General features: G+C 43.7%; 1 protein-coding gene across 1 annotated transcript in view; it reads left to right on the top strand.

The window, feature by feature from the left end:
- TSPAN7 (tetraspanin 7) overlaps positions 1-10,529 on the top strand; it is a 103,762-nt gene extending 93,233 nt beyond the window's left edge. The window contains exons 7-8 of the mRNA XM_077342915.1: positions 4,236-4,308; positions 9,464-10,529. Of these exons, the coding sequence (XP_077199030.1) occupies positions 4,236-4,304 (69 nt within the window). The 3' untranslated portion in view covers positions 4,305-4,308; positions 9,464-10,529. The remainder of the gene's footprint in view (positions 1-4,235; positions 4,309-9,463) is intronic.
- The last annotated feature ends 17,323 nt before the right edge of the window (positions 10,530-27,852 follow it).

Genomic DNA, 27,852 nt, shown 5'->3' with positions numbered 1-27,852 from the left:
AACATCTTAAAATGTTTATGTTGTCAGATCTTTTAAAATTTTTATAGTACTATTACTGTTTTTTCTCTTTTTAAATTGTCTTAGTTTTTAATTGCTTGTATTTTAATTTTGGTCTGAATGACCGTAAATAAATATTGATTGATTGATAGTCTGGAAATGAGCAGCAGTTCCAGGAGATCTCCAGGCCTCACCTGGATGTTGGCTGTCCCTGATCTGGAAATATTCCTTGAGATTTGAAAGCGCGGCTTCAAAAGTGTGTAATGCCTCTGCAGCCACCTAACCAGCCACATAGCACCCCTGACCTATTTCAGGTCAAGAAAACATTGCACAGAGGATGTAAGGTTGCCAGATTGTTGTTTCATTTTCTGGAATTCCACAGTACCTAGGTATGCATCAACCTGAGTAGGGTCAAGACTGCTGTGCACAAAAGACCTCATCTAAGGGTTGTCAGCTTCCACGTGAGGCACTAAACTCACACCAAATTATGAGCTAGTGCCCGTTGCATTACAGAACACAATGAGCTTTTGTACTAGTGTAAAATATAAATTTTCAAAGGCCATATGTGTTTTGGAGAGTGGTAGAAAATTTCATCATGAACAGACTGGACAGGGATTTTCCTGTTGCTTTCCAAAATACCCTTGCACATTTAGGAAAGAAGAATCCAGAGGTCAGACAGTCATTTTAAAAAGTCACTGGTATAACTCTTGCATGATAGAATTGCAGCTACGTTCCTCATTAAAGAGGAACAAATTATAGCTTTTAGAGCAATGTTGGTCCGGTTTTATTGAGGCTACAAGTCTATGCACTTATTTGTAAATTTATTGGAAATCAATTTTACAATGTGTGATAGCCATTTGTTTTCATACAGTGCAAGTCTGGTGTATTTTGCATTTACCATTTTATTGTTTGGTTTGGTTTTATGGGCTGTTTAATTGCCAATGTAAATTTAAGTGTTTGTACATGATTGTCCAAAGCATAGGACAGCTGCAAATGTGACTATAAAAATATCATATGGGATCACACCTTGTTTTTGTGTGCCAAAGTTGAGCCTACATAAAACTGGAAGCTAGACCTAAGGCTCAGCCTGACTGCATCTATGCTTTTTGTGCAACAGTTTTTAAGTATGATTTTTTCTATAGCCTTTGTGATTGACACGAAACACCAGAGTTGTTATTTTGTTGGAAAAAATATCAAATGTTCTCTGAAATATACTTCTTACTAGGAAATTAGCCTTATACCAGTAATTTTATGATACTGCCAGTGCTTACTCTAGCACTTACTATTGTTAAAAGTGCTTTATAACTACTGTGTCATTTAGTGTCTTGTGAAATGTATTGAGCTAAGAGATCCTAAGTAAGTCTTGTGGATAACTAGTGCTTCCCTCGTCCAACATACTGACCCACTCCTACCACTCTCAGCAGTCTAGCCAAAGTACCACAAAGTTCTTGTCCTGATTAGCAGTGCAATCCCATGCAGACCTGCTCAAGTCTAAGTCTGTTAATTGTGCATCAGTTTCTTCTCCAAAGATCAGAAAATAAGGTCTTGAGCAAAATAAAGTTAGAGGAAAGAACAGGTCAGAGGAGGTCGCACGAAATCTTTCATTTATTCTTCTCCATGTTTCGTCTGTAACATCTGAAGGCCAAAGGAACTGTGTTTTTCAGAATGTGAGAAGTTGTATGAAAACACCATTATTCCCCTGTGCCCATGACTGTACTCTCATCCTACTATCACGTAAACAAGTTTTTCAGGTTTGTGGAGGTGGGGAATGAGTGCCTATCAATACTTCTGTCATGCCATTCTACCTCTTCTACCAGTTTATTGCCTATCTCCAGTTTAGTGAGATGCAGAAAAGACCAGGGAATTTGAGGCAGTGTCTCTTTGAATCGAAACTAACATTCAGCAAGAATAGAAGGCAGCATGCAGGAGTCAGGGCCCACAGCATATTTTATTGAAAGGTTGTTTGTTTCAGACCTTGAATAATCCTAAAGGAAGTCCTTCATGAATGTAGCCCAGGAGGTACTACACTCAATGTTACACTCTTGGGAAATAATAGAGATAAGCAAATGCTACATGAGAAAGTCTAAGAAACAGTCTAAACCCTTTTGAGCTGCAGAATATGATGGAGTCCTCTTTTGATTTAGTAATCTGCCGAACTGTTGTATTCACAGTGCAATCCTAAACAATTAAACCATTCTGATTCCTTTGAAGTCAACTGATTTAGGTGGGCGTAATTCTGGTTTAGATTACTGTCATTCCAAAGGATAGGTAATTTAATATGTAAGCACAGGTACAGAGTTTCACCAGTCTTACTGTTTGTACTAAGGAGAACTGAATGTGAATAGCTAAATGGGAGGTCGGTATATAAATATAATAAAATAATTTGAACTAGCTTAAGGCATCTGTGGAAGCTGCATTTGCACAGTATGTTTTGTATGAACTAATACTGGGCCAGTCCCATGCCCTAAACCTAACCTACATTGCAAAGTTGTTGTAAGGATAAAATGAGGAATGCTGCTGCTTGGGAAACACACATAGGTGAGAAAGGCATTAATAATGAAAATAATTAAGTAAATAAATAATACTGTTACAGTGATCACATAAAACAGCCCTGAATATACAATAATAATACAGGGCATAGACTGAGAAAATGGTGAGCAGGGCTTTCAGAAGAAATTTGGAAGAAGGACCACCAGAGGTTAGCAAGTCCACATTTGAAGTGGACTAAGGAACCCACAGAAGGTGTTGCCTGAGAGTTTTTGGATGTGCCCCACTTGGAGGAATGCAGCCTACATTGAGGCACTGAGCCTACAAGGGGCATTACTATGGCAGGCAGAAGTCTTCCAAATGCCAGATTGGACAGGTGGTCTGTCAAATGACACACAATACTAAGCCGCTTAAGAAGATGAATCTAATTGTCAACTTAGATGTGCCAGGCAAAGTTTAGTACAGATTGCAGAGGGTTTGTTGCTAGCGTGTTGGATCTGCTTCTTGAATACTTCTTTGTTCTGCTTTACTCAGTTCTCAAAGTACAGCAATGTGGCAAGGTTTCAGTGCCATGGCAAAAATATTCCAAGGATCAAACAGAGGAAATGAAGCAGAATCAGACCACTCTGTGAGCAGTTTCAGATGTCCAAGCAAGTACTGCCATTCTCTCCCACAGTAAACTGGTGTGGCTCGTAAAATCTGACATAGGACATGTGGCCTAGGAGAGTTGTGCTGGCTGCCTATGCAGCTTCCCTACACAAGGTCCTTTTTAACTTTACAAGCAAATGCTGCCAGCTGAATGCGTAAGTAGTTGACGGCACCTGTCTGTAACATGTGAAACTCTTCTCTACCTTGAGGGCCAGAGTGGTGTAATGGTTAAGAGTGGAAGCCTGTAATGTGAAGCACCAGGTTTGATTCCCCACTCCTCCACATGCAGCCAGCTGGGTGACCTTGGGCCAGTCAGTTCTCTCAGAGCTCTCTCAGCCTCATCTACCTCACCAGGTGCCTGTTGTGAGGAGAGGAGGGTGACTGTAAGCTGCCCTGAGACTTCTTCAGGTAGTAAAAAGTGGGGTACAAAAAACTAGCGCTTCTTCTGTTTGATCCTTTGCACCGACATGACATGGCAGTAAGTGGCAGGTACTATTGTGTGGTAGAGGTGAATGTGCAGGTTTTGGCACAGTGATCCTCCCAGTGACCATATTGGTGTGGGGAGTGTGGCTTGGCTGTGCACTGCTGTGCTGCAGGAATAAGTGACCTGTGGTGTTTTTTATGAAGTAGCTGCCCATTGAGTTTTAACCAGCATAAGGCCAGACTAAGATTTGTACCAGCATCGCAGACCCTAAGATGCCTATGAGACACTAGCCCAAAGAATAACGGTAGGTTCTGCTGATGCAGGCAGTTCTCACCCCGTAAATGGTCATGATGAGCCATTTGGACTGAGAGTGCATCTAAAGTGCTACGAATAAAATGCATATTTTTAAATGAAGGCTTATCTACAGGCAAATCTTACAAAAATGGAGATTCCTTCTTTAAAAAAATACTTCATGGAAAGTATTATAGCTGCTGTTCTGCAGTTGCATTAATTCTGTAGTTCTGTAACAGCCGTAAGGCTGCAATAAATGCTATTTGTGTTCTTATATATTCCAGGTTTTTTTCCAGTAACAAAATGTAAAAACCTTTCTGTGGCGCCAGTGGATTGCACCATGACATCCTCCTCCTCGTTTGATATTTCTCTCTCCCTCTCTTCACAGTTGATTGGAATGCTGCTGGCATGCTGTCTGTCCCGATTTATTACTGCCAATCAGTATGAGATGGTGTAACAAGGTGGGTCTGTATACTGCTGCGTGCAGGAGGTTGTTCTCCCCAAGCTGTCTCTGATGCCTCGCCTCTTCCTTCCCACAGCCGTTACAGGCTTAATAGATGTCTGCGTATACTTAGTGGATGGCCTTTGCGGCAGGAATGAAAACGCTTAGTAGAGATTAAAACGCAGAAGTCAGATTGCTCCCTCTGTGGAAAAGAGGTTCACTGTTGATTGGCATTATTGGGACATGTGAATTTATGAATCTGCCTTAATGTAAGTCTAGCTCAGGGTTGTCTGTCTGTCTGTCAGCAGCTCTCCAAGATCTAAGACAGAGAGATTTCTCAGCCCTGGTACTGAAAGAAGCTGGGGGTGGGGGAAGTTGGACCTGAAATCATCTGCAGTCAGTGCCTCTGTTCTGCTGCTGAGTTCTGGCTCCTACTGGGTTAAAAAGGAAACCTAAGCAAATAAGTTCCCTTTTGGACATTCAGACAAGACTAATCTCGTGCATGTGGCCGCCTCTCAGGCCTGCAGCTATAAGTGCCATCCCCGTCTCTGAGTTCCCTGCCTGAATTTCTGAGTAAGGCTCCAGCCCCAGGAGTCATCGATCTGTTCTTTATGGCAGCTATTTCTGAGCAGTGGAAAATATTCTGATCTACTCCACTGCCCCTGTCACGTTAGCATATTTCCAGGGGCAGATTGAGAGAGCAAGCAGCCCTGGAAAAGGGCCCTTCACTCTAATCCCTTCTCCTTTCTTCATAGCCCCCTGATAGAGGGAGGAAGAGCTGACTGGAAGAAAGGAGGCACCCTGGGCTTCTCACTGCTGCTGTGCCTTTCTTTGCTGGCTCCAAAGGGTCCAGATGGGCAAGGAGAAACCGTGCCGCAGCCTCCCTCAGCCTGGGCCATAGCTGCAGCATTCTTCTTACCTGCCCTGCCAGCCCAGCAAGGCTACTGGGGACAAACCAGGCATTGAAGCTACTCTTTGCCTGGGATAGCAGCTCATGCTTGGCTGGCCTCTTCCCCTGTGGGGCCAAGCCCTGCAGCTTCCCTTTGTCCAGTGGTGACTGACTCTTCCTCAGCCAGCTAGCTTTCTTTCCAGGAGGGGGGCTCAGTAGAGGCAACTACTGAGGCCAGCAGCCAACCAACTTTTTTTCCAGTGGCCACAATGGCCTGTCTGCCCTGCAAGTCTTTTTTCTGACCTATAAACAGAACCCTGACTATGAAGAACATCAGAAATTATGCTGTTACCTAAGGAGCACAGAGAAAAGTCCTACAAAGTTTTTAAAAACTAAATTAAAAAATAAATAGAAAGCCTCAAGCAGACCTGTTGTGATATTTTCCTTGGTCTCCCACCGTATGTATGACCCAGAGTGGTCAGGCCTGATATGGCAACAAGAGGAAGGGCAGCCATTGGCAATAGCAAGATGTCACTTCTAGGAAACCTCTTTGGAATCCCTGGGAATACTATGGTAAAATCATAGAATTTTAATCAATTCCTAGAGAGGACTAACATTCCTTCTGGGATTTTTATGGGCAATGCTGGAGCGTAATTTCTATTAGGAATTTTAAGCCTATTAGATCTTATATTGTATTTTAGAATGATGTGTGATTTCCTCCCCCCTCCCTCTCTCGCAAACACACACATATACAGAATCCCTTCCCTTCTCACCTCACCTTGGGGCGGGAGCAGCGTGGCCACTGCCTTGGCCTCCAGGGCTGGCATGGCTGCTGCCTCAGCCTCTGAGCGTGGCATGGCTGCTGGCTAGGCCCCCAGGAGCAAGGTGGCCACTGCCTCAGCCCCTGTGGGTGGTGCAGCTGCTGGCTAGGGCCCCTGGGCTTGGCTACCACGCATGGCGTGGCTGCTAGGTAGGCCCCCGGAGGCAACTCAGCTGATGCCTTGGCCTCCAGGGGGGGTGCAGCCGCTGCTTCGGCCTGTGAGGGTGGTGTGGTCCCTGGCTGAGCCCCTGGGGACAGTGCAGCTACTGCCTTCGCCCCCACAGGTGGTGCAGTTGCTGGCTGGGCCTTCAGGGGTGGCATGGCCACTGCCTCAGCCCCCACAGATGGCATGGCCCCCAGCCAGGCCCTTGAGGCTTGTGCAGCTGCTGCTTCAGCCTCTAGCAGGAGGGAGGAGTAGGGAATGCCTGACCCTCAGTGTTATTCTGTAATAGTTAGCAAGCTACCTATAGCTCTCCTGTTGGACGCTCCTGTTCCAGCCTTCTTCGTTGCAGAGATATAAGACTGAATGGGCTTTGAGTTTTTATCCAGATTGCCTGACAGGAAACTGCAAGAGGCTGGTGGCCTGGGGCTGAGTCAGTTCACCAAATCCGTCCATATCTCCTCTGCTCCACCATTCCATCTTGATAGGCTAGGGTTGTCACCTTCCCAGCAGGGCCTTTTGATCTCCCAGAATCACAACTGATTTCCAGAGATCAGTTTCCTTGGAGAAAATGTTGGCTTTGGAAGGTGGACTCTATGGCCTGATGTTCTGAGGTCCTTCCTCTCTCCAAACTTTGCCGTCCTCAGACTCCACACTCAAATCAACAGGAATTTCCCAACCTGAATTTGGCAACTCTGTTTCTGATTGCATTGGTGAATTAGCCTCAGGAAGAGGAGGGGCCATGGGAAGGGGGTAGGAGCAGAAAAATAAACGCTCAGTTTCATTTAGCCTCGTATAAGGTTTTAATAATTAATTGCAAATTGTCTTCCTATAGTTGCTTATGTAAAGGAATGTGTGCCACTGAGCATATATAGAATATATTTTACTCACAAATGAATAACCATTGTCAAGGTCTTATCCTCTTCCCTCCTCCCCCCATCAAGGACTAAAATTGTCATGATCTGACAGGTGTAAACTTTGGAATCCCTCGCTACAGGTAAAAAAAATCACTGTACATATATTTTTCAGCCCTGCCTTCACTTACTACAGAAAAGTAAGGTTTTTAGAAAAGATCAAATATATTCAAGCCAATTCCTTCTCTGAATGCTGAGGTGCAAATACTTTGCATATTGTATTGTTCTTTTATTACAGAGCAACTTCATTTGTCTAGATTTGCCTCAAACAGTCAGTCCTTGAGCAGCTAGAGTGGATGGCTGTAATTACTAAGAGTCAGTATGGCTTTCTCATGAACAAGTCATGTCAGAGTAACCTATCTCTTTTTTTTTATAAAGTTACTACCTTGCTATATGAGGGGAATGCTGTGGACATTGTTTAACTTGATTTCAGTAAGGTTTTTGATAAGGTTCCACATGATATTCTTTTTGGCAAGTTGGTAAAATGTGGTATGGATCCTATTACTGTTAGGTGGATTGAGAACTGGTTGACAGATTGCCCTCAAATGGTGCTTGTAAATGGTTTGTCATCTTCTTGAAGAGGAGTGATGAGTGGAGTTCCTCAGGGATCTGTCCTGGGCCCTGTGTTGTTCAACATATTCATAAATGATTTGAACGAAGGAATAGAGGGAGTGCTTATCAAATGTGTAGATGAGACTAAACTGGGAGGGGTAGCAAACACACCAGAAAACAGAATCAGGATACAGGATGATCTTGATAGGCTGGAAAACTGGGCTAAAATGAATTTCAATAGTGATTATAAAGTTCTTCAGTTAGGTAGGAAAAATCAAGTGCATCACTATAGGATGGGTGAGACCTGTCTTGTTAGTAATACGTGTGAAAAAGATCTGGGGATCTTAGTAGAACATACACTGTGTAGCCAAAAAGGCAAATGGGATTTTGGGCTGTATTAAAAGTATAGTATCCAGGTCACGCGAGGTGATGTTACCACTTTACTCTACTCTGGTTAGATCCCACTTTGAGTACTGTGTTCAGTTTGGGGCACCACAACTGAAGAAAGATGTAGAGAAACCACCCCTAGAGCGTGTCCAGAGGAGGGCTTCAAAGATGGTGAGGGGTTTGGAGAGGAGGTGGGACTTTGCCTTTAAGAACTGGCTTAGTCTTCAGAGTGTGGGGGGAAGACAGTCTTCTCTTAGACCATCTGCTGGCGAATAAAAGACTTGGTGGAGCTGTTAGCTCCAGAATGCAGAAACACTACCCAGTGGTAGCAAGAAGAACTGGACTAGTTTGAACCATCTTTGACCCATTTGCTTGGTCTTAGGTCAAGTCCTGGGATCTAAGAGGGGTGTGGGGATTGCTCTGTGAAATCTGCAGATAGGGGTAGGGTGACTGGGTAGGATTTTTGTTAGGTCTGGTGGGGTGGTGTGAAGCTGAGAGGCCCTGTTATAGGCGGGATCTGGCAACACTCCTTTCTCTGCCAGTGTTAGTGTAACCAGCTGGTAGGTTAGGGTAGCATGGGGGGAGGTTGGGCAAGGTGGTTGGTTTTGGGTGGGCGAAGTCTGGGAGGGGGAGGGTGGGATTAGAGTAGCTAGGAAATAAGAGAGCCAGGGTTAGTTTGGGGATTGGTCACCTCTCTGTGAGACCTATGGGATGCAACTACATATAAAAGAAAACACTAGGAAGAGTACAGAGACCATTCACAATAGCATATTTTCAGAGGTAGCCATATTGATTTTCATAGAAGAGGTAGATTTGAGTCCAGAAGCACTTTAAAGACCAAAAGGAATTTGGGGGTCTAATCTTTCAAGAGTCATATCTCCCTTTACCAGATATTTTGACACTTTTGAGAGCTTTGCCTCTTGGAAGCTTGTACCCAGTCTTGTTGGTCTTTAAAGTACTACGGTACTAGAATCTAGTTCATTCACAACAGCAGGAACTGGTGGTAATGCTGTTTTTCATAACTGTAGGCATATAGGACTGCTAGTGAATACTAGTTACATGCATCTGTCAAGCTGGGCTCTGGTCCATGAAAACATATAACAAGTGTAACTTAACTTGTGCTAGAACATGTATGTATGTACAGGCTTAATGTTGAAGCCATAGGCTATAACAACCATAACCCCCCATCCTTCCCAATCAAACAGAAATTTTAACATTATGCTAGAACATGCATATACTTAAAGTTGCCACAGGATTGTTTAGTTTTGCTTGCAGCAGACCAAGATGGCTCCCCCTCTTGTGTCCCACATGCCAAAACCCCCATGAGCTAGATATTGATCTCTGGGGTATTCCTTTTTCAAAAGTCAATAATCATTATTTGAATTGGTAGTAACCAAATCTATCATTCCCTCCTTCTCCTTCCTCTTCCCTATGTTTCTCTTATTTTTTCAGGGGGTATGAAATGCAGCATCTGTTTTCAATCAGGAATTGGGATAAATAATTCTTGGAAGACTTCTAAAGAATGTTAGAGCACATACACAATTACACACACACACACAATACCACCAACCACCACCTTCTAAACTCTGTACCATGCGTAGTGTACCATTCCGTGAAGTACTGCTGTGCCACAGAAGTAGCCTGAACCATTCAGCATCCAGTACTGTACACACCACCTTGAAGGCTCTTGCGTATGATGGCACTATGTGTATGTTCTTGGTCAGATTGTAGTTGCATTGTAAAGTTAACAGAGGTAATTCATTAACAGCAATGATTGGACTGTGCATGTAGTGACTGGAGGGCATAATTAGCCTTTCACCATGGTTTATAAATGTTGCACACATCCATATTAAAACCTGTATACAAATATATATATATATATATAAATATAATTTTGATTATCAGACTTTTAAGTTGTTGTTTTTATTTTATTGCTTTACCAGGTTTTTCCAATGTTACCTAGCTCCCCGCTCCCCAAACCCACTCCCCCCAAAACAAAAAGAAATGTAACATAATGTGAAGATACTTGAAAACAAACAATGTTAAAAATATCCTAGAGGAAAATTTGTTCTTTTGATATTCTGCTGCAGATTTTATTATTCTTAATGTCGTATGCCTTGTGCATTTTGCCAGTAGCCTTTTGTTTGGTGCATTTTGCCTCTGAATCGGAACCTGTGTCATACTGTTACTAAGCTGTGTTGTTTGCTTACTGTGAAGGCGGTAATTTTGCTTCCCTTTTATTTGATAATTATGGACTAACTGAATTGTGCTGTAATGCAATCTTCTTCCCTTTTTTTCTTATATTCTCCTTTTGCATTGAAGCTGCCATAAAAATACATTGTCAATTAAAATTTAAAAAAAAGGGCATATGGAATATTTTTGGGGGTGGGGAACAAAAGTTTAAGACCTTTTTAAAAAAAATAGGAATTTTTTAATAAGGCCTCTGTCTAGCATGCCAACAAGAATGCATTGATATTGTATTTGTGATATACATATTAATAAATGGAACCATTACAGATTTCTACTGGTTTCTGCTTTATTTTTCAGCAGACTTTGTTGTTGTTTAGTAGCAATTTACAAAATACTGAATACAGCATAATCTAAATAAGTTTATTTCAAGGCCTGGAGATGTTCATGTAATGCACTTACCCCTGCAAATCAGAAAAGAAAAACAGCCCTGGGTTGAGACCTCAGTGTTCCCCATCATCCAGCTCTTGTGCTACTTCCACATAGGAAAGCAGAAACACAATCCCAGTGCTGTGGCTGCAGTGAGTAATGTAAACATAGGCATGGATATTGTTTGTACACCCTGTTCTCACTGTGTTGCTTGCTGCTGCTGATGCAGTGACAATAGTCCCACCCCCTACCAGGAGTCCCCTTGGCAGTTGAGCCATGGTGCCAAACTGTACTGCAAGTCAGCTACACAGACCTGGGTGTAAACTGCACGGAGCTTTTATTCCACTCCCAGGTCGATTCAGTCCCTCCCATCTGCACTGAAATCGATTTCCAGTTTGATTTCCATCGATGGAAATTTTCCATTTGCAACCATTATGCCTTGACCCGCATTCACCGTACCTTTGCCTCGGAATATCAGGGAGCGCATATTTTCCGGAATATCCACCAATCTCAGCACTCGGATTAACCGACATTCCTCCCCCCGCTCCTCCCCAATGGTGACGTTACGGAACTGTCTTTTGCTGATTGGTCAACCAACCCCCGCGTTTCCAATGCTGACACTGCGTGGTTCTCTCTTGCTGATTGGTTGACAACTCCCCCCCCATTTCCAATGCTGACTGAACGTGTTTATCTCCTGCTGATTGGTCGACTCGCAGAGTCGAAAGAAAGGGGGAATAATTGTTTCACGGGTAAATACACTGTTCAGCTCTGTTTTGAGAGCTTAGATTGTTTGAGACAGCACAGAAATGGAAAAGTGTACAAATACGGTAATAAAAAAAACATATCCAGGCGCACTCTGGTGGGAAGTACGTCAGAACGTCAGGAATCGATTTAAACTAACATGATGCAGATGATGCAAGTATGTTAAAGCTGTTTCGTTTCGGAAATAATGTTTGTTGCAGATCACTCATAATGCCCGAGCCCGAATCGGGCGGAGATCGGCAAGAATAAAAGCGGGGAAATCAAGAGATGCAGAATAGGCCCTATTAAGGAACTGGGTGGGTGGAGGAATTGCAGAATTAGTTTCACCCCTTTCCTAGATGGGCTGTGGGCAGAACATCCATGTGAAGTCTCTTTCCATGATGAGCTGGATTTATGGTTTTTCTTTAATCCAGCTCACTGGGGGAAATAATAGAATACTATCAATCATAACAGCATTTTTACGCTCCTTCCACCCAAGCTTCCACAGAGCATTTAAACAAAAACATAGTTATGATTATAAAATTCAGTTTAAAAACACATGAGCAGCACTGGAAGGAGGACCAATAACTCTTAACATCAATGGAGAGAGAGAGACTGGGGAGGAAGTGTCAAAGTTTTGATGCCAAGATGGGGAAGGCTATTTCTCAGATTATCACCTGTCCAGCCTCAGATGGTGGTGACAACCAAAGCAGGGCCGTTGAGGATGACAGGAATGAGCCAGTAGGTTCATAGAGGAGGAGTCAGTTCTGAAGTTAGTCCCAGGCTTTATAGAGCTTTAAATATGGGAACTATACAATGTCATGTTTGGCTTGGGTGTGGTATGTAGATGCTTGCATGTAAAGCAAGGGCTTCCTGTTTCCTCATGCGGAAAACAAATCTTATGGAATGTTGATTGTGGAGACAAAGTCATTGGACTTCCTGACAAGTCACACTTGGATGGGTTAGGGAAAGAAAGATGAGACTTCATACAACTCTCCAACAAAGCTAGTTGCTTATCAGGACTGTAAGCAAAGATTAAGAAATAATTGCTCTCTCAATCATGAAAGAGAAAAGTGGGCTGCACCAAGGCAAAACCAAGAGAAAGAAGCAAATGGTGCAAAAGGAATGGAATCTCTTCATGGCTGGATAACTCCAGCATGTTTCGCATTTAGCTTTTTCAGGGGGACGTCACTGAAATACTATAAAATGTAAAATAAAGTACTTCATTTTCATTTTTTAAATAAAATACAAAATGCTGGTGAGTCAAAAACTTAGAGGTCCGTATGTATCTGTGTGTTTTACAAATTACTGAAGGATAAATGCTGGCTTAGTTTTTTTACATATTAACACATTATGAATTATACTCTGCACAAGCTCTGAGAAATTGTCCTGTATTTTATTAAATAAAAGATTTAAGAGAAAGACCTCTTTTGCATCATTTGTTTTTTCCTCTTGGTTTTGTCTTACCCATGAAACACGTGCTTGCCATTCAAGAGATAACCAACAGATGTCTGTTTCAGATAGGTATCTGTGTCCCCAGGGATCTAGGTTACTTATACAATTACTTAGAAATACTCCTTTGCATGACACACAAATGAAGTTAGTGCCTGTTGGGCCAGGTAAATGAGTTTATAGTCTGAGTTTAGGCATACATAAAGTAAAGGTATCCCCTGTGCAAGCACCAGGTCATGTCTGGCCCTTGGGGGGACACCCTCCAGTGTTTTCATGGCAGACACGATACAGGGTGGCTTTGCCAGTGCGTTCCCAAGTCATTACCATTTTACCCCCCAGCAGCAAGCTGGGTACTCATTTTACCGACCTCGGAAGGACGGAAGGCTGAGTCAACCTTGAGCCGGCTGCTGGGATCGAACTCCCAACCTCATGGACAGACAGCTTCAGACAGCATTTCTGCCACTTACCGCTCTGCGCCACATACATACCATGAATTAAGAGGCATACATACCATGAATTAAAACAGCATTAAATTAAATTTAAAAAGCATTAAAACTGGCTTAAAAATGACAAACTGCAAACTACAAGTTGTTATTTCCAGTTTGAATTGTAAGGGTAAATGAATATCTGGATGCATCTGTGGTGAAAGAGACTCATAAGAGCAGCCTTCCGTACAGGGTGGAGCTTTGATACATTTCACCACAAAGGCTCATTGCAAAACAGGGAGTTGCCTTCCACCATTGCTTATGCCTATCTCCCTCCCCTCTGCTGCATTGGTGGAGTCTCTAGTGAGGTCTGAGCAAACAATTTAGGTCAGGTTCTGAGAGGTCTCCAGAGCAATTCAGCAGGCTCATTATTCTGCTTAGTTGGATGGCTGCTGAGAGGATCAGAAGCAGAGTCTCAAGTCAGCCAGTCAGCAGAGGCCAGGGAGCTTTAAGGATGCTTGTTTTTCCATGCCCCAGATCTCTGGAAGCACGTGTTGTCATTCAGCGTGATCTGCCAAGTGAGCAGTGTTGATCTTGACTGAGAGAAACTGTTCTCAGACAGACTGAGCTGTGTTGAATGTGGAGGATCTGACTAGGAATACACACCACAGTGCACATTGGAAGTCCTATTGCATACAGCAAACTGGACTCTCGGTAGCTGTCTTCCTTGACTGCTCTTCATTGATGGTGGAGCATGAAATGGACCCAAGAGCATCAAAGGTGTTTCACAGCAGTGCCTTTTCTTTCATGAGCGCTTGTTCTAAAGCAGTGCACCTCCTTTCAACCCTGGCCCTGCCAAAGAGCCTTCCATAGCTGCCTAGTGTAGTGCACAAACTGACTAGCCTGGTGACATTTCCCCGCAGTATCTCCCTGCCACTGATGAAGTTGTACGCATCAACCCCCTATCAGGAGGACCAGCAGAACAGACAGAACAAAGCTAGCCTGTAGAACTCTGGGGATCTGCTTCAGGGCAAAGCTGGGAGGGGGGAGTTTTCAGTCAAGAAAAAGCAGAGGGGTTATCGATCCTGGGGGAAGGCATTCAGTGGAGGAAATGTGAGGCCCATTCCACACAGATTCATTGTAGCAGGAGTGTGGCAAATTGTAATTGCTACTAAAATGCAGTAATGCACAATGTCATACACAATCTGCCACACTCCTGAAACCGATCAGCAAAAAGTGCTTCGTCCTAGCGCTTCCAGGGAAATCCCAAAAAGTGGATTCACCCTCCGGAAAGCGCTACACTCCTGCAACCAATCTGCAACACTAGCGAAAAAGTTCTGTGCGTTACCATTGTTGCGGTTTCAGCAAAGTCCCTCCCCCTGGCTCTCTGATCTTCTGGTGAAGTGATCGCCATTTTTTTCTCTCGGAGCGAGCGGAGAGCAACAAACCGGCGAGCCTTCATTCACCCAGTGAGGCTTCCCCGACTGCAGTCCCTCCACAGAGCTGTTTTAAGTCACCAAGCACAACACAGCCCCGCTTGCTGGTTCCCTTTATTTTCGGCTGAAAACCGCGCCTGTGCACGGGGGGGGGGGGTTCACTCGGGGGAGCGTGGCAACAATGAAATGGCAGCTCACATGCCACCTGCCAGCTAGATGGGTCTCTCCTTTGCAACGAATCAACGCAGATTCGTTGCAACGTGTGTGTGTGTGTGTTTTTTTTTTTAAACCTGCCTTAAAGGGAAAGGGGCTTTTCGGGAGCATGATAACAGCCGCCCATTGGCTGTTCGTTTGAGTGACAGCCAGGGGCAGGACAAAGCACAGAAAAAAATCGCTTCCTTTCTAGCAATTTTTGCCAAGACCGGAAACCTGTGGGAAACGATTGAAACGCAACTGGATTCCACTACAAAGGCAGGTATGCATAACGACGCATTCCACTATTTAAAATTGCATTTTTTCTTTCCAAAACCAATTTGCCACATTGATCCTGGTGCAGAATGGGCCTGAAGCATCCTTTCCTCTCTGCTGTCCCCTCCCCCCACCCCATGCTACTATGCAATGAAGAAGATGTTCACAAATTCACGTACAGCATGTAGGCAGTACCTAGCACTCAAGGAGCTCTCCTAGCTCCCTTACAGTGATAGTGTGATCAAGAAACCTCTTAGTCCGACTTTTGCACTTTAAACCATCGTTTAAAATAATGACCATTTTTCAAAAAACACACAGGACTCATGATGCATCTTTTAAGAAGAACTGTTGGTTCTTATATGCCGCTTTTCTCTGCCCGAAGGAGGCTCAGAGCGGCTTACCTCTCTTTCCTCTCCCCACAACAGACACCCTGTGGGGTGGGTGAGGCTGAGAGAGCCCTGATATTACTGCTCAGACAGAACAGCTTGATCAGTGCTGTGATGAGCCCAAAGTCACCCAGCTGGCTCCATTCAAACCCAGCTTGCCAGAATAGAAGTTGGCGCTCCTAACCACTACACCAAGCTGGCACTTGGTGTAGTTGATAGCTTTTTAAAACCATGGGAGGGGGGACAAAACATACAGCTGATTTGGTGAGCTTTATAGAATGGATCCTGTCTAATTTGAATGGAGCTTTATTATGTAAAGGGAACTTCAAGCACTAAGTAAATCCTGCTGGATCAGAGCAGTGGTCCATGTAGTCCAGCAGACTTTCACAAAGCAGCCAATCAGCTGCCCTGGAGGGCTGGTCAAGGACCGTCCCCCCTTTGCTGCTGCCTTCCAGTGCTGGTATTCAGAGGTCTGCTGCCTCATTATATGGAGGCCATAGATGGACTACTCTTTCATGCCTCCTTCTAACCATGTTTCAAAGCTAGCTATGCTCATGGTTATCATGACTTCCATTGACAGTGGACTGCACAATTTAATTGCTCACTAAGTTATTGAATAGTGGGTTCAATAAGAGATGGTGTTGCTTGGGTGCCAAAAACATCAGCTCTTTATTAGATCACACACAGCTGAACTGAACCCAACAGCCCACCACCTGAGCTTATATACAGTGTAGGGTTCTCACCAAAGTCTGTGAATGGTCTGGTGCAAGTTCCCCAACTTCAAAATGATCGAACCATTTAAATGATCCAGTAGCTGGAAAGATCCTGCACACTAGCTAATACTGTTACAGTCTGAATTGTGGTTCCTGTTTTGTAACTCCGCTAAACTGCATGCACAACAGATCAAATAAGTATTTTGTTTGTCCTGATCCTATTTAACTCCTGAATCTAATTTCATTGAGTGCCCAAGAGTTCTAGTGCTTTCTTCCCACCTTCATGCATGTTTTTATAAATCTCTGCCATGTCTGTCTGTTTTCCCACAGCCTGTCTGTTTTCTAAACTGAAAAGCCCAATCCAGCCTTTCCTCATCCATAGGTAAGGTGCTCAGCACACCCTTAGTCATTTGGGTTGCCCTCCTTTGGACTTTATCTGCTGCTGTTTTTGAGATATGTCAACCAGAACTGCACACACTATTCCAAGTGATGCAGGACTATGAGGATGATAGCCATTCTGTCGAGTCTGACTCTTGGCGAACCTATGGCGCAATTACTACCACATTTTCTGATCTTGCACCGCTTCTTTTAGTTGTGTAATGTTCCAGCCAGTGTTCATTTTGATCATATCTAACCAGTGCATTTTTTGGTGGCCTAGTTTCCTTTTTCCACTGACCTGTCCTAGCATAATTGCTTTCTCTAATGAGTTAGATCGCATGATTTGACAAAAGTAAGTGAGCTGGAATTTTGTGATTTTGCCTACCAGTGATCAGGTTTTATGCACTGCAGCATTTCCTTGTTCAGGACTTTTGTCATACATGGAACCTGCAGAAGCCTTTTCCAACACCAGAGTTCAAACAAATCAATTCTTCTCTGGTCTGATTTTTTTCATCATTCAACTTTCACAACCATAAGTGGCTATTGGAAATATGATAGATAAAACTACATTTGGTAGTCAGGCTTATGTCCTTACTTTTCTGTGTTTGGCTCAAGGTCATTGCTGAGCGACCCAGCGCAATTCGACATTTTATTTCCATACTTCAATCACCATTCTCATCAATTTGTGGTCCAAGAAAAATGAATTCTTGAATGCATTCAATCTCTTCACCATCAGTTGTTATTGTGACATGTCTGGTTTTTGCAGTGATCATTATTTAGTGTGTAAGAAAAGGCCAAATTTCTTGCTTACTTCATTGACCTTTGTAATCAGCTGCTCTAGGCCTTTCTTAGTCTCTAACAGAGTGTCATCAGCATACTGGAGATTATTTATATTCCTTCCTCCAATCTTAATTCCAGTGTTTGATTCTTTGAGTTGAGTTCTCATAATGATCTCAGCATGCAAGTTTAAAAGGAAGTGGGAAAGAATACAGCCTTGGCATACTCCTTTCCCTATTTTGAACCAGTCAGTGTCACCAAATGGTATAGGTACAATGGCTTCTTGGTTTACATAGAGCAACTGCATCAGTTTGATCAAATGCATTGGCACCCCCAAATTATGCAGGAACTCCCACAATTTGTTGTGATCCACACAATCAAAAGCTTTCTTATATCCAATAAAGCAGATGTAGACATCCTTCGGATATTCCCATGACGTTTCCAGTATCCAGCACAGGTTTGCTATGCAATCATGAATGCCATGCCCCTGTCGAAAGCCATCTTGAACATCTGGTAAATACCCTTTCAATGGTTGTTGATGTCAGTGCCTGGAGCCTTGTTGTTTGGCAATTGACTCAAGTCTCGGCTCATTCAATTTCCTCCTCAAGAATGGCTGGTTCAAGTTCTATTTCTGTTTGTTTTTCACTTTGAAGAGAGCGAACACCCATTCTGCATGCGTATAGTTCTGTGTATTCCAGCCACCTGTTCTTGATGTTCTGTTGGACAGTCATTTCCTTCCCTTTTTATCTGATAATGCTTTTGAGAGCAGCAAATGACATTCTGAACCTCTTGTGCGAAAACATTTCTCATGTGTCCCCTTTGTAATCTTCTTCTAACTGCTTACATTTCTGATTCCAGTAAGCGTTGGTGTCTATTCTGCAGCACTATAGCTTTATACAAAGGCATTACAATATGAGCAGTTTTGTTTTCAATCCCTTTCCTAATAATTCCTAACACGGAGTTTGCTTTTTCCATCATTGCCTCACGGCAACATTTTCATCAAGCTTTCGAGTACAATCCCAAGATTGGCTCTGTGATACATTGCTCCAATGGAGTCATTTATGATGCCTTGAAAACTTATACTTCCCATGGAAACTTGTGGGGTGGGGTGGATTAGATGGCCCCTTCCAACTCTAGAGTCCTATGATTCTATTCCAGTCTTGGCTCAGAGACTTCTAGCATTCTTGTTTCTCTGTCTTGTTTCTTTCCTTCAGCTGCAACCTACTGTGCCCCTGGAGCTCAGTGGACCACCAGGAACAATATAGAGGGTGAAAAGAGAGGTCTGCAATAGGATGTGGGAATCCTTGAATATTTCCTTCAGACACACCTTCTGTAAGTAGGAAGTGAGGATAAGGCTAAGTCCCTGAGGGCCTTTTTGCACGGGGATCTTTGTTGCAAATTGTTTGTGGAATGAAAAATCGCCATTTAAAATAGTGGAATTCGTCGTTATGCATACCTGCCTTTGTAGTGGAATCAGTTGCGTTTTTTAGCGTTTCCCACAGGCTTCCGGTCTCGGCAGAAATCGCTAGAAAGGAAGCGCTATTGCCAAGCTCGTCCCGCCCCTGGCCGTCAAGCAGCCAATGGGCAGCCGTTAGCATGCTCCCAAACAGCCCCTTTCCCTTTAAGGAAGGTTTAAAAAACAAACAAAAACAGACCCATTGTAACGAATCTGGGTAGATTCGTTGCAACAGAGAGACCCATCCAGCTGCCTGGGGTGTTTGAGCTGTCGTTTGATCGGTTGATCGTTAACACGCTGCCTCAGAGTGAAAAAAAAAATCCCCCCCCCCCTCTCACGGGCCCAATTTTCGGCTGAATGGAATGTGTGAAATGTGTGTGTGAAATGTGTGTGCTTAGTGACTGAAGGGGAGGGACTGAAGCCGGGAAGCCTCTGTTTGAGCTGTCATTTGATCGTGGCCACGCTGCCTCGGAGTGGAAAAAAAAATTCCCCCCCCCCTCACGGGCGCGATTTTCAGCCGAAACAGTGTGAAAAATAAAGGGAAAATACATCAGCAAACGGGCTTCTGCGGGCTTCTTGTGACTGTAAACAGCTCTGAGGAGGGACTGCAGCCTGGGAAGCCTCACTAGCTAAACGGAGGCTCGCCGGTGCGTTGATCTCCACTCGCTCGGGAGAAAAAAAAATGGCTATCGCTTCGCCGGAAGTTTGGAGGACAGGCTCAGGAGGAGGGACTTTGAAGAAACCGCAACAATGGGAACGCACAGGTCTTTTTCGCTACTGTTGCAGATTGGTTGCAGGAGTGTATCGCTTTCCGGAGGGTGAATCCACTTTTTGGGATTCCCCTAAAAGCGCTACAACGAAGCGCTTTTTGCTGATTGGTTTCAGGAGTGTTGCAGATTGTCTACGACGTCGTGCGTTAAGGCAAATTAGTAGCGTTTTCAATTAGCAACCATTGTGCTATTTTGAAGCCGTGCAAAAAGCCCCCCTGTCATGATTAGTAATGATCAGGCAGAAGTTTTTAACCTACATTTCAGGTGTTGTGCAGTGAAAAGTTTCACAACAGCTAAATAGCTATCCTTTAACTTTCACCCCCTTCCCCAGAAAGCAGACCCCAGGATGTTCCAAAACATTGAAAATGTTTCCCCTTTGCTTTTCTCCTCATTGTCATGGCAGTCTTTTGGGGACTGACCAAGAGCTGTTCATCCCCATGGAGGGGAAGCCTGTACTTCCAACTTTCACATGAGGTTCTGTTTTTAATTTTAAAAAATAAAAGGTTTGTGGGAGCCAATAGTAACATCATCTTTCAGGCGATTGCAAAAATAGGACCATTCCATTTTAATTGCAATACAAAAGGGCTACTAATGGGAAGAGTGTGGACCTAAAGCCTGACTTAGTGGGACCCCCCCCCCCCACTAATCTGGAAGTTGATGCTTGAGGGCAAGAAAGAGAGATGAAGGGAAGTGTGTTTGCAAAGACTGCTAGTGGAGCGGGGCGGGGGGAGAGGGAGGGAATTCCTTGCAGGCTTTCATTTATGCAGACCCAGCATTGGCATTCACGACATTAATTTAGGGGACACACATTGTTCTGTGTAGCAGAGCCTGGCAGCAGAGGGGTGAACTGGCATGAGGCGCAGATGTCAGCCTGCCAAAGCCAGAAGTCCCACAAACCATGAGGGAAGCTTCTGCATGGAAATGCCAGTCTTTGTGACAAGAGACAACACCTGGCCCCAGAAGGCAGAGACTGACCGGCTCTCTTCACGCAGCAGCTTGTCTGTCTTTGGCTCTGCAAGGCTGAACTGCATTAGCCATGGGAATACACAAGCTTGCAAGGGGTGTCTCATTCCCCCCCCACACACACACACACACTATTTCCTCTTCCCCTTTCCTGGAAGTGTCCATAGCCTCTTCCTTTGAGTTTTTCTCCCTCCTTTTAGCAGAATCCATCCGTGTATGGGAAACTACAAAGGAAAACCCTGCAGAGGTAGGCCATGGTGGAGGAGGAGGAGATGGGTTTTATACCCCACATTTAATATCTGAAGGAGTCTCAGAATGGCTTACAGTCGCCTTCCCTTCTTCTTCCCACCACAGACAGCTTGTGAGGTAGGTAGGGCTGAGAGAGCTCTGACAGAAGTGCTCTGTGAGAAAAGCTCTAACAGGATGGTGATGTGATGGTCCATGTGGGAACGAATGACATGTCCCTGAATACCATCGCTCCTATTAAAAAAGACTATCAAGATCTGGGGAGGAAGCTCAAGCAAATGGGGGCAGAAGTGGTATTCTCTTCAATCTTGCCTGTCAAGGGAAGAGGAATGTGTCAGGAGAGGAAGATAATAGTTGATGCCGGCAGGAGAGATCCTATTTTAAAGGTAAGTTTCAGAGAGTGAAGCTGGAGAGTGAAGCTGGAGAACTGCTGCTCCGCTCCTTGGCCTTTGACTTCTGGGGTTCCCCAAGGTTAGATTTCTGCAATGCGCTCAATGTGAGGCTGCCATTCAAGACTGTCTGGAAGGTGCAGTTGATACAGAATAATGCTGCCAGAGTGTTGACTGGACTTGATCAAAGGAACCATATGACTCCAGACTTGTTCCACCTGCACTGGCTCCCAATTTGTATCTGGATTCAATTCCTTTGTGCAAGTCCTGGCATGAATTTTCATGGCTCTTTCAGTACAGTGGACTTGATTTAAAAAAAAAAACACACACACACAAACCTCATAAGACTGTTGTGACAGTGAAGCTATCTGATGGATTAAAGTAGTCTTGCCAAAAGAGTCACAGTTGTTAGGAACCCACAACAATTGTATATAGGGAAACACATGGAGTCTTCAGGGGTGGAGCCTGCAGAGGCCAGGGTTTGGGGAGGGGAGGGGCTTCAGTGGAGTATGATGCCAATACAGTCCACCTTCTAAGCGGCCTTTTTCTGCAGGGGGACTGGTTGTTGTTGCCTGGAGATAAGCCGTGATTCCTGGGGATCCCCAGGTCCCACCTGCAGGCCACATCCCTCATTGTATATTAGCCTCACTCCTTGCACAGTCCAGCTTTAGGCTTTTGTGGTCTAAAGAACCACAACTTTAATAAAGATTTTCTGTCTAGTTCTTTGGAAGTATTTCACTAGAAGGTTCCCAAGTAACAGTTGCAAAAGTTTCCAGATAGAAAAGCAGAACTAGCTCTGGACTGTAGGCAGACAATTCCTTTGCCAATAAGCTGCTTTTGCTGCCTTCGTAGTTTCCTGATGTTGCCCCAACTGCCAAGCATTTCCCTTTCTAGTTCTGATGAAGATTGTCAATAGATGATACAAAATGAAGTGGAAATCAAACTAGCTTTACAAGACCAATATTTTTTTTAAGTTATTGGCAATTACTGCAGGTTTTAAAAAAGTAATTAGCCCTCCTGCCCTGAGAATTAATGAAAGTTTTTTCATTACTCTCCTCAAGGAATAGCCAGCCCAATAATAAGCTATTGTAGATTAATGTGACCCTCAAACTACTTGGCTTGGAAATTCAGACTGCGCAGTGAATGCAGGTGGGCATGCTGAGGAAGCTAAACATCGAAGGAAAATTTCAGGACGAGGGGTCATTAATGAAGTGGATTGGTGGAGGGCCGTAAAGTGAAGCACTTTTTCCTTTTTACGTATACTAGACATTGGTAAGCATTATGGGAACAAACAATTCAGATCAGATGCTTCCCCAACGAAAATAACTGCAGTTTCTGTTGAAATCTGTGAAGCTGTCCTGACTCCTCCTCTCAGCCATGACTTTTCCTTAAACATGCTTCAGATATTGCCAGTTTTCCTCACCGTCACATGTTTAACATGATCAGCTGTAGAATCATCTCTCACTAAGCAGTAAGTTGTTTAGATCCTTACTTCTCCAGGCAACTCTCCCCTGTTCTGTGTTGGTGCCCTACAAGCATTTTGCTTTCACACAGGCCCTCTCTCTTTTGAGGAAAGGGTCAGGTAAGGACAATTTGTCATTAGTGGAGTAGACTGAAGAGCCAAGAGGCAAGGAAGCCAGAAACACAGGCAGGACTGCCTGTGTCTGGAAACTGCCATCCAAAGTGTTCGTTGCAAGTCCCTAGGTACAGAAAAGTCAATGTCTTTGTCCCTGGGTGTAGAAGCAACTGTCTGTAATAGTTATGTATGATATTTACTATACACCTAAAATGTCATTCAACACATAGACAGTTGTACCTGCAGAATGCGGCTTCCCCTTTTCCTGCCCCTCAGCTTACTTCAGCTCAAGTCATATCCACACAACCGTACACAAAGGACTGCATGGCCATGCATCACACAGTATGTCCACTGGCCATTTTGTAAACCTAACTTCTACGAGGATCTCTTCCACTTCTGACTGCCTCCGCACCATCACAGTTCCGCCACCTCTTAGCTCATTGCAGTCCTCCCAGGAGTGAGAAGGCAGCTGGCAGCTCTCCTATCTCCTGCTGATTAAAGGTGTTGCTAATCTGATAATGTTGTTGCTGCTTTTAGGGACTATGCGTGTGCATGTGTTTTGTCCATGCCCACTGACGAGTATTAGCACGTACTGTGCGGGGTGGCTTTCCTTTTCAGACTTGGCAGCTGTAGCAGCACCTTCCCCTCCTGAGTTTATCAAACTAGCGCTTCCTCTTTTGTAATGCCTTGGCAGCTCAACCACCTAGAAGGATGTGCAAGAGTATTCAGAGGTGATGATTGGCATGTCTAATCATTCTGTCTCCCAGTCAGCACTGAAATTGATGAATGAAGGGTGATTGCCTGAAACAGATGATAAATTGGCTCCTCATGGGTGGTCTGCCAAATTCTGTGACAGAAAACAAGCTGCATCAAATGCCAGAATTTGTGGGTGTATGCCTTTCTGCAGCCATTTTTGCTCATCAAAGTTCTGCCTGTGTGTGATAAACACAGGCATACACAGGGAAACAGGAAGGACCTGCTGCATGAAATGAAAGCCTGGTTTGCACAGGCAGCAGAATAAGGTAAGTGAATCCTTTGGTGGTCATGTGGACTACCACCTCAGACTGTGGGAAGGGGTGGGTGGGTTCTCATGCTGCATAAAAACTGTATTTTAAAAAGAAACAAGCACACTAGGAAGACAGGTCTTAGGTTTCCCCATAGCTCCTCTCCCTGTTGTCTTAGATTTTCATTTTCAGCTAATCTTTTACACAGAGGAGCATCCAAAGTGTGACCCCCCCACACACATATTCTGAAGTGGTACACTCCATTTTACCACCTCAGTATGTTTACAGTCATCTCTTTAGTTAAAGAAATTTAGATTTTTGATAACAAATTTGTTGGCTAATCCTCTTGTTGGGCAGTATTGTTTCAAAGAAATACTTCAGTGTCAGCACTTAATTAAAAACGCTGGACTTCTTGCAGTGTCGCACTCCCTGTGTTAGTTGTAGAGCATTAGCCTCTGCCTGGGGAATGCCCTGAGTTCGTCCCTGGTCCCTCTGTTTAATGGGACTGGAATAACTTCTGCAAGAGACCTTGTGGGGCTATTGCCAGTTAGGGCAGGATAGTCTGCCTGTATTTATTTATGTCTGTTATTTTAAAGCATATATATACTTACGGCAGCTCACATGATAAAAGATTAAACCATAAAACACGAAATCATTAAAATTAACAGCCATTAAAAAGTAGCCAACAAAACCCCAAAGCATGAAAGGACATAAAAAATCATACAATAAAACGTCTTGTATTATTTTAAAGCAGAAAATGTGATATGCATCCTCCATTACAGTCTCTTCAAGGCGTTTTCTTTCACAGGAGCACTTTCTAGAATAGCAGAATATATATATATATATATAAAACCTTACAACAGAACACTTAAGTTGTGCTCCATAAACTATGATAACAGGAAGCATGAGTAACTCATTCTGTTCTACACAGGCATGCGCACAAACACACACACAAACGGTACTTCAAAGCCATAAAATGTATGTTAAATTGGGTGGGTAAAGCTGGGTAAACTTGGTGAATAAAGTTTTTTGACATATTAGGCTGCAGTTTTAATTGTGCATTTTATTAATGGATTCTTTTGTTTTTGTGTCTGTGCAACTTCATTTATAAAAGGGGGACAGACATAGATATTTAAAATAAATAAAAATGCTGACAAGAAGGTTTACATGCATTTTTGTGAAACAGATTCATTTGCCACCCTTTGTAATGAGCTGGGTCTTGGTCTGTTGTCATCTAGAGCATGGTTATCCACTATCAAATTCTGGATAAAATTACATTATTGCTCCACTCCTAATAGTCTCTTTTATGATCTGCTAAGTGATCCGTTTGTTTCTAAATGGTACTGGCAGATCCAACATAAAATTCACACTCTGGGTATCAACTTGGAGCCCCTGGCTAATTATGAGGAGTTTCAAATATACAGTATTATTAGACAGAGAATCCGTGATATTGAGAGACAGACCATCGAAGCGGGAATCAATCGGACTTGTTCCCCCCGCTTCTTCGGCCTTACTTCCAACACAGGTCAGGGCGCTACTTATATGCAAAGTCTTATTAACCCACTCCATTGTCGTGCTTTTATGCTTGCTAGATTAAACATCTTCCCATCAGCTGTCCTAGCAGGCAGATACAGCAATGTACCAATTGGGAACAGACTTTGTAAATTTTGCCAATTAGAGCCTGACTCAGTGCCACATATTCTACTCTATTGCCCATCACATTCTATGCTTAGACAACGACTGGTTGTCCCTATCACGATGGACCTTTCTGGCCCTATGGACAGAATAACCAGACATTTGTTAGCTGATAGGTCCCCAGAAATAACGGAACTGGTGGCCGAATTCTTGGCTACTGTGATACAAAAGGGCAGTTGGCTAGGCAAGAATCAGGTCTAGACCAGGGGCACCTACAATTGGTGGAAATTACTGATTGCTGGGCATTCTGGAGGAATCTACTGTTGGTTACTGCTTCTTTTCTTTTCTTTTCTTTGTTTATCTAGACTATGTAATTTTGATCAATTAATTATAATTATGAATTACCCTTGTTCTCATGATGTTTTATATGCCATTAAAGGTTTTTTGAATTTGAAACAGATTCATGATGAGGAATCTAGGACCCTTAGTTCATTGTGGAAAAAACTACACTTGGATTTTCAGTCTCACCTTTTAGGGGCTTTACGCACCGGGATCTTTGTAGCAAATTGGTTGCTGAATGAAAAATCGCCATTTAAAATAGTGGAATTCGTCGTTATGCATATCTGCCTTTGTAGTGGAATCCAGTTGCGTTTTGTAGCGTTTCCCACAGGCTTCCGGTCTCGGCAGAAATCGCTAGAAAGGAAGCGCTATTGCCGAGCTCATCCCGCCCCTGGCCGTCAAGCAGCCAATGGGCGGCCATTAGCATGCTCCCAAACAGCCCCTTTCCCTTTAAGAAAGGTTTTTTTTAAAAAAAAAAAAACAGACCCATTGCAACGAATCTGTGTTAATTCGTTGCAACGGAGAGACCCATCCAGCTGCCTGGTGTGTTTGAGCTGTCGTTTGATCGTTGCCACGCTCCCTCCGAGTGAAAAAAAAATCCCCCCCCCCTCTCATGGGCCCGATTTTCAGCTGAATGAATGTGTAAAAAATAAAGGGAAAATACATCAGCAAACGGGCTTCTCTGTTCTTTGTGCTTAGTGACTGAAGGGGAGGGACTGAAGCCGGGGAAGCCTCTAAACTGAAAGAGGCTCGCTGGTGCGTTTATCCCCGCTCGCTCGGAGAAAAAAAAATGGCGATCGCTTCGCCGGAAGATCAGAGAAGAGAGCCAGGGGGAGGGACTTTGTAGAAACCGCAACAATGTTAACGCACAGGTCTTTTTCGCTAGTGTTGCAGATTGGTTGCAGGAGTGTATCGCTTTCCAGAGGGTGAATCCACTTTTGGGGATTTCCCTGAAAGCGCTACAAGGAAGCGCTTTTTGCAGATTGGTTTCAGGTGTGTGGCAGATTGTCGACGACGTTGTGCATAACAGCAAATCAGTAGTGTTTTCAATTGGCAACCATTGTGCTATTTTGAAGGCGTGCAAAAAGCCCCTTAGAGTTCCCTCAGGGCCTCCATTTAGTTTTGCTGTGGCTTGGCCACTAATATCTAATGCTGATTAGCAGACATTCAACACAGCCTGTCCTCTTGGATGGTCAATTCACACTTCCTTGCAGGATGGAAAAAAAGAGTCTGTGAAGCTGGCTTGCAGAATTTGCCTGTGAGATGAAAGGATATGGAGGGCTATACAGTCTGTGTTTGACGTTGTCAGCAGAGGTGCTAAGAATTTTCTGGAAAGGGACTTTTTCTTTTTAAAGGAATTTTGAGTGCTAGACTGATGGTGTTTTGGGAATACCATGATCTGCATGCATGTGGGCTTCTGCTGCCCTTTAGTATCTGATTAACCTGTGCATTTGTAACATTCCATGGAACTCCAATGGTCTCTTATTCATAAGAAAATACCCCTGTAAAGGTTTTTGTGATATCCTACTGCTTAGTAATAGTATTCAAGACACACTATAATGGCCTATTATGCATGGATGTTTCCCCTCATTTTCACCATGCCTAGCTGTTGGATTTTCTTTGTCATTAGGCATTGATTTTTCTCTCTTCAGTGCTCAGTTCACTGTCTTGTCGCAGTTTCCCAAGGTTTTCTGAGAGTGCTTTTGTGCTGATTTCCCCCTTGATTTGTTTTCAAGCCAAAGGTAATTCAAAAGCATAGATTACCTTGGATCCCCCACTCCCTTTTACCATCCTATAAAGGTCACTCCCCTGCACACATCAAAGTTATTCTGTCCACTCCGCACCTTTTGCCATCCTTTCCTTTCATTGGTGTACAAGCACCATTTCCTCCCTCAGTTTTACATTTAAAATATTTTTGACAAGTGACATGAGACTAACAATATAAGACTATCACTTAAAATTATGGGGAAAAGTTTTAAAGGAGCTGTGTGAGATTTAGTTCCCTGCTACTATTGACTTGAAGCGGGGATTGGAGAAGAGACAAATGGTGACATCCCCAGTGCAAAAAAAG

Source organism: Paroedura picta, chromosome 6 (genome assembly GCF_049243985.1).
Source record: "Paroedura picta isolate Pp20150507F chromosome 6, Ppicta_v3.0, whole genome shotgun sequence".
Lineage (NCBI taxonomy): Eukaryota > Metazoa > Chordata > Lepidosauria > Squamata > Gekkonidae > Paroedura > Paroedura picta.
This window is presented reverse-complemented; position numbering and strand designations above follow the sequence as displayed.